Here is a 12,952-nt window from a genome sequence, read left to right as displayed (position 1 = left end):
TTTCTGAATTAGTAAGATTCAGAAACACCCACTTCCCCACATTTTAACATTACTGAAAAGAAATATCTTATAATTATTTATAAGATAATCAGATATGCAGTCAGTCCAATTAGAATCATTTTCATTCCTAGCAGTACATCAAACAATAACGTGGTCATCAATGGATTTTTCCTCTAATGGAAATAAAATGATGTATTGATTCAGACTGAACCTGGAAATTCATGTGAAACCAAGCACAGATGTGAGCCTTGCTCTGTGGCAAGGGGCCCGGGATTACCCTTGAAGGCAGGTGATACCAGATCAACGCGTGCTCTGCAGGCACAGGAATGTGACCCTGTCCTCACCCTGTACCACTGTGGCTTCTGCATTTCCTTCGGCTCCCGCTGGGTGGTAAGGATCAGACAGGCCCGCAGGGCTGCCACGGCTCCCTCGCGGATGGCCTGCTTAGGGTCCCACACGGCCACAAAGATGTTGTCAAAGAAGGGCTGCACTTGCTGGAAGAAGAAGGTGGGCACGCTGATGGCCAGCTCGCGGAGCACCAGGACCTGGAGGAAGAGGCACACTAAGGACACCCGCCTGCACCCAGGGGCGTGTTCTCTCAGGGATGCAGGCTTCTCGCATCCTAGAGTCTGAGGACCCCGGGAAAAGAGAGGCTCACCCACTCTGTCAGCAAGGGAACACTGGGATTCAGGACAGAAAGGTAAACGATGACTAAACACCTCGGTGTTCACTGTCCTAGGGTATACCAGAGAATGTAAGCACCAGCAGGGCGGGCGTTTCAGGCCGAGTACGCTGCCAGGCTAGACCCACGCTTGGAATACATCAGTATTTATGAAACAGTGAAGAATCCTTTTAATATTTAATCTTGCTATTATCTTCATTTGAGGGTGGAAAGAACTGAAAATCAGAGGCTGCCCTAAGTTAGCGTCAGGAGAAGGCGAGCTGAGCCTGGAACGGAGGTCCAGCACGCGTGCCCACCACGGCTCTAGGCTCGCTGCTCTGGTGCTAACAGTCACGTTCCGTGCCAAGACCCTCTCTCCTCGGAGCAGACGCTCCCCCATCCCGCCAGCCTGGAGTCTGGCCCATCCCGCCAGCCTAGGAAAGCAATGCTCGAGGCGTCGAGAAGTAGACCGCGCTGCCCCGGGGGCCCCTCTCTGAGTTTCAGACCCCGAGCACGCGGGCACCCCGGGGGGCACTCACAGCTGCGTGTCTCCGGCCCTCGTTGCGATCGGCACCCAGCCACTCCAGGGCTCGCTTCACCTCAAACTCCACGTACTCGGCCGTGAAAGTGTCCCCAGCCATGGCCAGGCGGCCGATGGCTTTGGAAGCCATTTCCATGACAACCGGGTCATTGGAGGGGAGGAGGTTCCGAAGGTAGTTAGCAAATCTCCCAATCCGGGTGGAATTCCCACCTTCCACTCCTATGAGGCTGGCTGGAAGAGAAGAAGCAGAAGGGGCGGGACACGGGGTAAGCGGAGGCCTCGGCTCAGAGGTGCCAGCGGGACTGTCCTTCCCGGGAGCAGACGGCAACCCCCGCTGCTCAAGAGCCCTTTCTTTTGGCTGTTTTGGATTTTTGGCCACATCCAGCGGTGCTCAGGGCTTACTCCTGACTCTGCACTCAGGAATCACTCCTGGAGGTGCTAAGGGGGCCGTATAGGATGCTGGGGATTGAACTGGGGTCAGCCACGTGCAAAGCAAACACACTTCGGTCCCAGATCGTTTTCCTTGCAGCCAACAGGTTGGACATTTATGTCAGAATTACTTACCTAGAGCACAATAATCTCATTTTTGTATATATAATTAGTCTTGTCAAGAAAAAGAAAATACACTGCAAAGGAATCATCCTTTGCAAAAGTGCTGACAATCCTGTGAGTGAAAATGACTTTTTTTAAATTCACTGTCCCTTACTTCGCTTTTCCTTTTGAGTCTCAGTGTGCTGAAAGCTGACCCACAGAAAAGCCAGAAGCCACAAGAGCAGCCTTGGCAGTGGGAAGGCAGGTGGCTCCCGCCTTGCCGCGGGCAGATCTCTGGGCAACCTCCCTGAGGTCCCAGCCTTGACACGGGCTTTGTCTCGAGACCCGAATAACAGGGCCCAGGGGGAAAAAGGACCCAAGAATAAACCACATGGCAGAGAGTGGACACAGGACCTAGTGGACACAACGGTCCCCTCTAAACTGACGTCCTTCAGGGCCGGGGAGATAATGCGAAGGGCTGGAGCTCACTTTGCACGTGGGAGTCCCCGGGTCACTCCCTGGCACTACACGGCCTCCCCAGGAACTCGGAGCACCGCCGCCAGATAAGGCCAAACAAATTTCAGTCAACTCAAGAGAATCTTCATTCTGCTGTTGTCATCAGACTCCGACCTTACCTATGGCCAAAATGCCACCTTTCCTCTCGTTGGCATCTGAGCTGGAAACCAGTTCGAAGATGTGGTGGTTGAGCTGATCATAGAAGCGGGTAGATTCCTCTTGACTCATCTGCAAAGAAAGACGGGCTGGGAACCAGCTCTGTCTCCGTGAGGGGGCGGGGGGGCTTCCCGAAGATCTGGACCTGCAAGGTGCAGTTCAAATCGAAGACGACAAAGCCGCTGCGTGTTTCCATAGCTTAAGACTGTAGAGCAGGGAAGGGGCTTGCCAAGGTCCCACCCCTGGAACCACTGATGGTCCCCAAGGCAGCCAGGAGCGACCCCTGAGCCCGAAGCTAGGAGCAAGCCCTGAGCACAGCATGATGTGACACAAAAACAAACTTCAGGGCAGCCGAACTCCCAATTCTTAAGTTTATTTAACAAAAATTATTGAGTGTCAACTTCACAGCAGGGAATACCTTATTCCAGGTTCTATCTACCCCGTGCCAAGGGAGCAGAGGATTATGGACACGAACCCATCCTCAAACCTGGTCAGTATTTTATAAAGAGGCCCTCTTGGGCCGGAGCAATAGTACAGCGGGGAAGGCGTTTGCTTTGCATGCGGCAGACCCAAGTTCGACCCCCGGCATCCCGGATGGTTCCCCCGAGCACTGCCAGGAGCAATTCCTGACTGCGGAGCCAGGAGTAACCCTTGAGCATCGCTGGGTGTGATCCAAAAAGCAAAAAAATTTAAAAAATAAAAAATAAAGTGGTCATCTTTTCAAACCCATCCCAACCCCCAACATCAGGCAGAAAGAACTAATGGTCGAGGAGAGGTAAAAGAAAGAAAAACGACTGACTCTATGCTGACTCTTAAAACGGCCTCATGACCTAAATAAACAGTATCATAGAGATGTTCACTACCACACATCCCCTGGGTCTGAGGAATCGGGTGTCTTTTATAAAAAGACTCTCTGCGTTGCCCAAATCCTCGTGGGCCCGTCAGGGAGAACCTAGACCGAAGGGAGCCCCGTGCGCAGCCCCTGGCCGCCCAGAGCAGCGGCCTCACCTCTCGGAGCTCCATGGTGACGTAGTGCTGGAGCTCCTTGGCGGCCTTGGCCCGGGTCTCCTCATTGCGGCTCTTCAGGCCGCTGGCGAACTGCTGCAGGACGCTGACGTTGCTGGGCGAGCTGGCGGCCGTGGTGGCGGCGGCAGGGCCCGTGCCGAGCATCTTGCCGTCGGGGTCTTCGGAGAGGAGCTTTCTTGAATATTCTGGGTAACAACAGCGATGAGTCGATGTGTGGCCCCGAATCCTCACCAGACCTGCGGCCAGCCAAGGTCCAACAGGGGTTTCTACACATGCCGGCAGAGCTGGGGAGGGGGCTCAGGGGCGGGAGCATTTTTTTCTTTTTTTGCTTTTTTTTGGGGGGAGTATACCTGGCGATGCACAGGGGTTTCTCCTGGCTCTGCACTCAGGAGTTACTCCTGGCGGTGCTCAGGGGACCATATGGGATGCTGGGAATCGAACCCGGGTCAGTGGCGTGCAAGGCAGACGCCCTACCCGCTGTGCTATCTCTCCAGCCCCAGGGGCGCGAGCATTTTTGCACATGGGAGCTGCAAGCTCAATCACTGGCACCATACGATCCCCCAAGACTGCTGGACATAGTGCCCCCAAAAAACAAACAACAAGCTTTAAAAAAAAAATCTAGGGGCTGGAGAGATAGCACAGCGGGTAAGGCATTTGCCTTGCACGCGGCCGACCCGGGTTTCATTCCCAGCATCCCATATGGTCCCCTGAGCACCACCAGGAGTAATTCCTGAGTGCAGAGCCAGGACTAACCCCTGTATATCGCTGGGTGTGACCCAAAAAGCAAAAAAAAAGAAAAATCTAAATTAGAGTCAGAGAAAGTTCAGCAAGGGGCTGAGCGGTAGGACAGCCAGGAGGGCGTCTGCCTTGCACATAGCGGACCTGGGTTTGATCCCCGGCATCCCATATGGTCCCCTGAGCACCGCCAGGAGTGATTACTCAGTGCAGAGTCAGGAGTAACCCCTGAGCATCACTGGGTGTGACCCAAATAGACTAAAAAAAAAAAAAATCAGTACAGCAAGTAGGGCACCTGCCTTGCACACAGCTGACCCGGATTCGATCCCTGAGACCTGAGACCCCATTTCATTTCCCTGAGCACTGCCAGGACTGATCCTTGTGCACAGAGCCAGAATTAAGCTCTGATCACTGCCAGGAGTGGCCCAAAAGCAGAAACAAGAAAAAAAAAACTTAAATAATGAAAGGGAGTGGACTGGAGATAACATAAGAACATGGATCAAGGGTCTTGGACACCATCATTAAATATTTTTTCAAAATGAGCTTGCTGGGGCTGGAGCCATAACACAGCCGGGGTGTTCACCTTGCACACAGCTGGCCTGGTTTCATCCCCGGCATCCCATATGGCCCCTCAAGCCCCGCCAGGAGTGACTCCTGAGTGCCGAGACAGGACTAAGCCCTGAGCAGCGCTAAGTGTAGGCCCTCTTGCCAAAAAAGACTTGGGCTTGAATCTAGCCCAAAGTCACAGAGCATGAGAAGTATAAGTGAAACATGTTTCCTCGGTTGCAATTAGAGGATAAAACAGTCTCTAACTCAAAAGGCTGATGGAAGCACTAAGTGACTTAATAAATATTTAAATCAGTATTTAAGGGACCGAGGGGCTGGAGTGATAATACAGCAGGGACGTGTGCCCCGCACCCGGCCAACCCGCACATGTGGTCTCCCCATGAGTATCCCCGAGAACAGAGTCGGGGGTAAGCCCTGAGCACCACAGGGCTCGGCCCCCCACAAACAAAACAGAAACAAGCACTGGGCACAGAGCCGGGCACACAGTGAACCCCGAGTTGAAGTTATCACGGTCGTTATTCTCACTATGTGCGGCCGGACTGGACACTGGAGGCAGGCAGGATGGGAAAGATGCCTGAGACTGCCCCTTCCTCGGGAGTCCAACTTGCAGAGGGAAATTTATTCTTACCCTCTAACAACTTTTTTTTCTTTTCTTTTTTTTTTGGCGTTTTGGGTCACACCTATAACAACACTTTCCAAAACCCTGTATAAAGAAGTCAACAGAAGTTTTTCACACGTTTAAATTTCCCAGGAAACTTAAAAAGGTTAAAAGAGAGAGAGAGAGAGAGAGAGAGAGAGAGGCCAGTAATACACGACAGCAGCATGGGCGTTTGCCTTGCACACGGCCGAACCAGGTTCGATCCCCAGCACCCCCGACGGCCCCCCAGGACTGCAAGTGCCCGGTAAGCACAAAGCCAGGAGAAGCCCTGAGCATTGCCGGATGCGGCCCACCCCTGGCCCCCAAGAAGTGGGCAAAATTAGTGTGTTTCATATACAAAGCCTCGCTGTGCAGGCTCTAAGGCTAAAAATGACTGATCACTTTCCCGTTCTCTCTCTTTCTGCAGGGAGCCTGCAAACTCTGGGCCCTTCACAGCCAGGTTGGACATGTCCCCTCTCCAGGGCGCCCGGCCTGCTGCTGCCAGCGATGGGACAGGACGGGGTTGGGACAGTTAGGGGAGTGGGACGGTAGGCGGGTGGGACTAGAGAGGGAACGGGACGGGACAACGGACCGGACTGGGCAGGACTAGACAGGAAATGGGACAGGGGACTGGATGGGGGAGGGCTGGTCAGGGGATGGGGAAAAGGAGTGGACAGGAAGTAGGACAGGCAGCAACAGGACAAGGAGGGGTGGGACTGGACATGGGATGGGAAAGGATAGGGGATGGGATGGGAAAGACTGGACAGGGCAGGGGACAGGGGACGGGGCAGACACGGAGTAAGTGATGGGGCAGAGAATGGGGCAGGGGATGAGACACAAGGGACCTGACAGGGGCAGGGGACAGGGGACAGGACACAAGGGACCAGACAAGGGACAGGGGACGGGGCAGGGGACAGGCGAGAGGGGATGGGGCAGGGGACAAGGGACCAGACAGGGGACGGGGCAAGGGACAGGGGACGGGGCAGGGGATGGGACACAAGGGACCGGACAGGGGACGGGGCAGGCGAGAGGGGACGGGGCAGGGGGCAGGGGACAGGGGACAGGACATGAGGGACCAGACAGGGGACGGGGCAAGGGACAGGGGACGGGGCAGGGGATGGGACAGGAGACGGGACACGAGAGACCGGACAGGGGGCAGGGGACGGGACACAAGGGACCGGACAGGGGACGGGGCAGGCGAGAGGGGACGGGGCAGGGGGCAGGGGGCAGGGGACAGGACACGAGGGACCAGACAGGGGACGGGGCAGGGGACGGGGGACGGGGCAGGGGACCGAACGAGGGACAGGAGCGGTCTGCCGGAGCGGGCAGAGGACGGGCCGGGACAGGCGGGCCGGGGACCGGGCGGGCCGGGCAGCAGCGCAGGGGACGGCGCGGGCAGCGGCCGGGCCACGCGGGGGCCAGCCCGGCCCGGGTCCTCGTCCCTTCCGGGAGCGGCGCGGGCGGAGCGAGCCGCGGGGTCCAGCCCGGAGGCCCGCGCCGGCCTCGGGGTCCGCGGGGGTCCCGCCGGGTGGGCGTTGTCCGGCGGGGGGCCGGGGGGCCCGGCGGCGCCCGAGACGCGGGGCCGGCGCGGGGGGGACCCCCGCACGCGGCGCGGGGCCCCGGCCCACCACCCTCGGGCCCGGGGCCAGGCCCCACACTCACCGCGCGGCTTCGGCCAAGGCCTCGGCTGCCCCCGCCGCCGCCGCCGCCGCCACTTGAGGCCCCCCGGCCCCGCCACCCGCCTTCCTCTCTGTCCTCTAAGCCGGGGGAAGGAGGGCCGGCCTCCAGAGCCGCGGGCCAATCGGCAGGCGCCAGGGGAAGATGGACGGGGGCGCCAGCCAATCGCAACGAAGGAGACGGGAGCCTGCAGGACCCGGCTTCTCCGGGGGCGGAGACTATTCAAATAGACAAACCAGACGGCCAGTAGCAGACGAAGGACGGGCTCGGGCCGCCGGCGAGAGCCAATCGGACGCGAGTTGACGCCAGTCACTTCCACGCACACTTCCGGTGCGTCGCTCCTAGCGTTCCCCCGCCGCCCCGTGGGTGGTGCCCGCGCCGTCCGCGGTCCGGGCGCGACGGCGCTCGGAAGGGCGCGGGTTCGAGACCCCGCCCCGCCTCATTCCGAGTCTCTTGCGCGGGAAGAAAGCGGGCGGGCTCGGCGCCCCCAGCAGTTAGCTGGGCGAAAGCCACGCTTTGCTCACGGACCTGCGCCTCGACTCTGACGTGCTTTTTTTTTTTTGCAAGACGCCGTCAGATTTCTCCACTTTTGCAAAGCTCCCTAGCTCCGTGGTGACCAGTGATTTACAAATCATCTCGCAGCAACGTCACTTTAGAGACATACTTTCAAAAATTAATAGTGAACTTTGACTACGTCTGTGTCAAACCTTGTGCTGTAATACTGAAAATGCTTAACTCCTCTCCATTAAGTCTAAATAAAAAGAGAGCAAGGAGAGGTTGCAGGTCGAGTAGGGAGCTTGCCTTGCACGCCTCTGACCCGGGTTCAATCCCCGCCACCCCCTATGCTTCCCCGAGCCCCCCCTAGGAGTGATCCTGAGCCCTGCCAGCAGTGATTGCAGAGGGCAGGAGTAAGCCCTGAGCACGGTCAGATGTGCCTTCCAAACAAAAAAAAAAAGAAATTCAGTGCACTTATATTAAGGAAAAATTCCATAGCCATTGGTAGCAATATTACAGATGAAAATTTGCTAAGAAGGAAAAAGATTTCCCGTTCTTTAAACAAGAGAAAACAAGGTGTATATTAAAGCAAGTAAAGGAGCCTGAACAAACAGGGAGGACAAAAAAGCTAAGTCCTGGTGAAAACCTGGTGTTCCCAAAGGGGAAGGGGAGAGGGTGGGAGTAAGTGGGGGGGGGCTTGGGGGGAGGAGATGGCGCTGGAACTTTAGTCGTGGGAGTGTCCACGAAAAGAAATTTAAAAAGAAGCACAAAATAAAGTTATAAAACAACTTAAGTTATAGTCTAACCTTTTCTTTATGTGTCTGTTTGCATTCTGGAAACACAGCAGGGCTGTAGAGTGTTGTGGGAAGCAATCACACATTACCATCTAAGGCTTGTGCAATAAGTAGAAGAGAGGTCATCTTGGGCCTGCGTGTGGACTCAAAGGGCTGACCCTCTGGCTAACGAGACAGTACAGCAGGAGGACACCTGCCTTGCACCTAGTGGACCTGGGGTGGGATGTCGACCCCCAGCAACTCCAGAGCCACTAGGAGTGGTCCCCGAGCTCAGAGCCTGGAGCGAGCCCTGGGAACGCCTTCCTGGTCCAAAAACCAGAACAAAGGCCAACCCGCATAATCCCTGAGCGGGGGCAGAGCTCACCGCCCTGCCCTCAGAGCCAGCAGGGTCAGCCCCGCCCTGCACCTATCTGCGGTGTCCCCAAAGCAAACAAACAAGAGGAAAGGTTAAGTTTCCCAAATTCCTGAACTACCACGTTAAAAAAGAAATTTGTTAATATTCTGTGTCCAATTTCAAAATCTGTATTTAGGATTCCTGCTTTAGGCTTGGAATGGTTTTGTTTTGTGCCAGGCAAATGCCCTACCTGTTGTATTATGTTGCTGGCCCCTTACAATGTATTTTACTGCATAGATTTTTTTTTTTTAATTTTTGAATCACACCCAGCAATGCTCAGGGGCTGCTCTTGGTTCTGCACTCAGGAATTACTCCTGGCATTGCTCCGGGGGCCATATGGGATGCTGGGGATCGAACCCGGATCAGCCGCATGCAAGGCAAACGCCCTACCTGCTGTATTATCGCTCCGGCCCCCAGGCCCTGCATAGATTCCAATGTGCAGTAATTATCCCTCAGAGTGTCACATTTTTACTGTTAAACATCTTTATTTACGTCACTAAACATTTTAATATGTTAGATACTCACTATTTGATTCTCAAAATAGATAAAAATTATATTGTGAAAAGTTTGACCTCACACCAACTTCTTCCTACTTATTTAGTCGTTATGCAGTCCTAAAGTTTTCTCTTTTTCTTTCTTTTCTATTATTTTCTTTTCTCTATTTTTTTCTATACCTCTTCCTTTCTCTTTTTTCTCTTTCTTTTTTTCTTTTTCTTTTTGGGTCATACCGGCGATGCACAGGGGTTATTCCTGGCTCATGTACTCAGGAATTACTCCTAGCGGTGCCCGGGGGACCAAATGGGATGGTGGGAATCGAACCCGGGTCGGTAACGTGCAAGGCAAACATCCTACCCGCTGTGCTATCGCTCCAGCCCCTCTCCTTCCTTCTTTCTTTCTCTCTGCCTCTCCAGTGGGGGTCAGGGGTGCATTCCCAGTAGTACAGTCCAGCTAAACTGGGGGCCACGGGGCAATGCTCCCTGGTGGCTGAGTGGAACCAGACCGAGTGGAAACCAAGCATTTGCTTCAGTTCTTCAAGTCATATCCCAGCCCCACTGCACTGTCTGTCCTCCCATTGTTCATCGATTTGCTCGAGCGGGCCCAGTAACGTCTCCATTTTTTGAGACTTATTACTGTGTTTGGCATATTGAATATGTCACGGGGAGCTTGCCAGGCTTTGCCGTGTGAGTGAGATACTCTCGGTAGTTTGCCAGGCTCTCCAAGAGGGGCGGAGGAATCAAACCCAGCTCGGAAGGGGCTGGCTGCGCGCAAGGCAAACGCCCTACCGCTGTGCTATCGCTCCAGCCCAGCCCCCACTGCACTGTTTAAAATTTTAGTACATCTTTGAGGGCTTTTCATCTTAGCATATAGCAGACCCTTGAATAATGTGGTTTTATTTAACATCCTTTCATTAATATTGATAAGTAAAAAAGCAATCCTGGACCTTGAAAGATGGTATAGCAGGTAAGGTACTTGCCAAGCAATTGGTCAACGCTGGTTCTGTTGCATATGGTCCCCTGAGACCCCGTGATTCCCTGAGCCCCACCAGGAGTGACCCCTGGGCACACAGCTAGGAGTAAGCCCTGAGCACCTCCAGATGTGTCCAAAACAAACAAAACAAAAGAAATTCTGGCCACTGAGTAACTTGCTTTCAACATACCTTGTCTCACATGAAGTTTCAGTCTCCGAGCACCCCCTGAGAACATGAAAAGGGGCCTTCACTGCAGGCAGGCAGCTCTTTTTTTCTGTTGTTATTAGAACGTTACATCACCTCATGAGATCTACCACCATTCATTTTTCCAGTTCTTAGTGACAGACATTTGTATTATTTGAAACTTTTTTCTCGTTCTCATGATGCCGTATTGAATGCTTTTGCACATACGTGATTTTTATTCCCTGGCCATCTACCAAGATAGACATGCAGAAATAGGATCAGTGAATAAGCAGTTTGATAAATATTGTCAAAATGATCCCGGAACGGGAGAGGTACGCCAATTTTTATTTCCACCAGCAAATGAATTTTGCCACCTTCAGCAATGTACGCTGTTTTCTTATTAAAGGTAAAGGTAAAGGCCCTCCCGTTGATCGTCGATTTGCTCGAGCGGGCCCAGTAACGTCTCCATTGGAGACCTTGTTGTTACTGTGTTTGGCATATCGAATACTCTCGGGAGCTTGCCGGGCTCTCCGAGAGGGGCGGAGGAATCGAACTCGGGTCGGCCATGTTGGCCACTTGTAAGGCGAACGCCCTACCCGCTGTGCTATCACTTATTAACCACCTAAATATATATTGCATTGAAGGGCCACATTCAGAGGTGATCAGAGTTCATGTTCAGGCGTGATCCCCCTGCCATGCTCAGTGGCAGCTCTGTGTAAGGCCAGCAACTACCTCCTGTACCATCTCAAAGGCCCTCAAAGGTGGTTTTATTTATTTATTTATTATTTATTTATTTTTTTGCTTTTTGGGTCACACCCGGCTCATGCACTCAGGAATTGCTCCTGGCGGTGCTCAGGGGACCATATGGGATGCCGGGGATCGAACTTGTGTCAGCGACGTTGGCTGCGCGCAAGGCAAACGCCTTACTCGCTGTGCTATCGCTCCAGCCCCCCTCAAAGGTGGTTTTATAGTAACATTCAAATCAGTGCATTTATAGACCTCTTTAATTTACAAAGAACTTCCTTACTATAGCAAAGCAAAAACTAATATTTCTCGAGCACTTCAAATAGCAGTCATTTCCTAGGAAAGTACAGAGCACTGTTTCAAAGCAACTTCACGTCAAGCTTAACTCATTTTGAAACTTAACTCCAATCCCTGGCCAACAATCTGAAAACTATTTCTATGACCGATTTCCTTATTTCTAGAACAGGAAGGATTATAATGCAGCTTCCTTGGGAGGCAGTTGGGCTTGATGAACACGAATACAGGGAAGGTCCCTCGGAAGTTTTCTGGAACGTGTGAATTGTTCGTTGATGCAGTTGCTTACTCTGGAACATTTGTAGCTGGCAGGTCAGATTGTGGCCACATCTACATGGGTAAACTGAGGGTACAGAGCCAGGGATGCAGCTCATGGTAGTGAATGCCTAGCTGGTACCTGGCACTACAAACCCAAAAGAATTGAAAACCATGTGAATTTTCCATTCTTCCATAATTCCCTGGTAACCAACAACAACCCAAACGAACATGCAAGTGACGAGGCTGGGATTTCAATAAATCTGCTTCTCCTGGGTCTTGTCTGATTTGGCGGCATAGATAACCTTGGTTTGACCGGGGCCATGAATACGTGCTGGCGTAATGTTTAACCAGCAGCCAGCCGGGAAGGGAGTGTGGTGCTGGTATGTGGATGCAGAGTGGGCTGTCTTAACGGGGTCTTGATGAATTTTGAAAGAGAAAGGACTGAACCATAGCACAGCGGGGAGGGCGCTTGCTTTGCACACAGTCAGCCTGCAGTCTTCTGGAACCCCGTACAGTCCCTCGAACCCATCGGGAGTGATCCCTGAGTGCAGAGCTGGGAGTAAGGTCTGAGCACCCAAGGGAAAGAAAGAAACAAAACAAAACAGAATCTACCTAGAGCATAATTGGTAAAATGCAGTGAAATAATTAGTAAGGAATTCTGAGGGCTACTTTCATTAATGCTTAATCAATTGATTTGGGGGGCAGGGCCAGGGATCAAACACAAGGGCTCACACATGTAAGCATTTTACTGTTGAGCCTCATCACCGTCATTTTTAATCCAATTAACCTAATAATTTTGTTTGTACCATTTATTTTTAACAATGGCTGTGCTAACTGACCTGCTCACAATTTACTCTTTTGGGGGAGGTCACAGCCAGTGGTGCTCAGGGCTTACTCCTGGCTCTGTACCCAGGAATCACTCTTGGCAAGTTTAGGGGACCATACAGGGGTGCTAGAGGTCAAACCGGGGAACCAGGGCCGGCAGTGTGCAAGGCTAACGGCCTCCCCACTGTACTATCTCTCCAGCTCCTGAGAGAGCTGGGCTCACGCGTTTTCTAAAAATTCAGCAATTGCGTCTCTGGCTCCGGACGAGCTAGAGATCAGGACCTGAACCTCTCCAGAGGCAGCAGCGAAGGCTCTGAGCAGGCACTGGGGAGCGGAGGGAGTTGGTTATTTGCAAGAATAAGCAAAGAAACTGGAGAATGGATAAAATGTCTGGCAGGGAAGCACAGGCTGGAGAATATTACACAACAAAACTCGGGAATCGTGGTCGTG

The 12,952-nt window shown here is 53.2% G+C and overlaps 1 protein-coding gene across 1 annotated transcript in view; it reads right to left on the bottom strand.

The window, feature by feature from the left end:
• Window positions 1-3,616, bottom strand: part of MTOR (mechanistic target of rapamycin kinase) — a 126,335-nt gene extending 122,719 nt beyond the window's left edge. Inside the window, exons 1-4 of the mRNA XM_056110858.1 lie at window positions 3,414-3,616; window positions 2,369-2,477; window positions 1,201-1,433; window positions 345-545 (exon numbers count right to left, since the gene is read on the bottom strand). Coding sequence (XP_055966833.1) covers window positions 345-545; window positions 1,201-1,433; window positions 2,369-2,477; window positions 3,414-3,575 — 705 coding nt within the window. The 5' untranslated portion in view covers window positions 3,576-3,616. The remainder of the gene's footprint in view (window positions 1-344; window positions 546-1,200; window positions 1,434-2,368; window positions 2,478-3,413) is intronic.
• Between the last annotated feature and the right edge of the window lie 9,336 nt (window positions 3,617-12,952).

Source organism: Sorex fumeus, unplaced genomic scaffold, assembly GCF_029834395.1.
Source record: "Sorex fumeus unplaced genomic scaffold, SorFum_2.1 ptg000011l, whole genome shotgun sequence".
Taxonomy (NCBI): Eukaryota; Metazoa; Chordata; class Mammalia; order Eulipotyphla; family Soricidae; genus Sorex; species Sorex fumeus.
The sequence above is the reverse complement of the archived record's forward strand: the minus strand, read 5'-3'. Positions and strand labels throughout refer to the sequence as shown.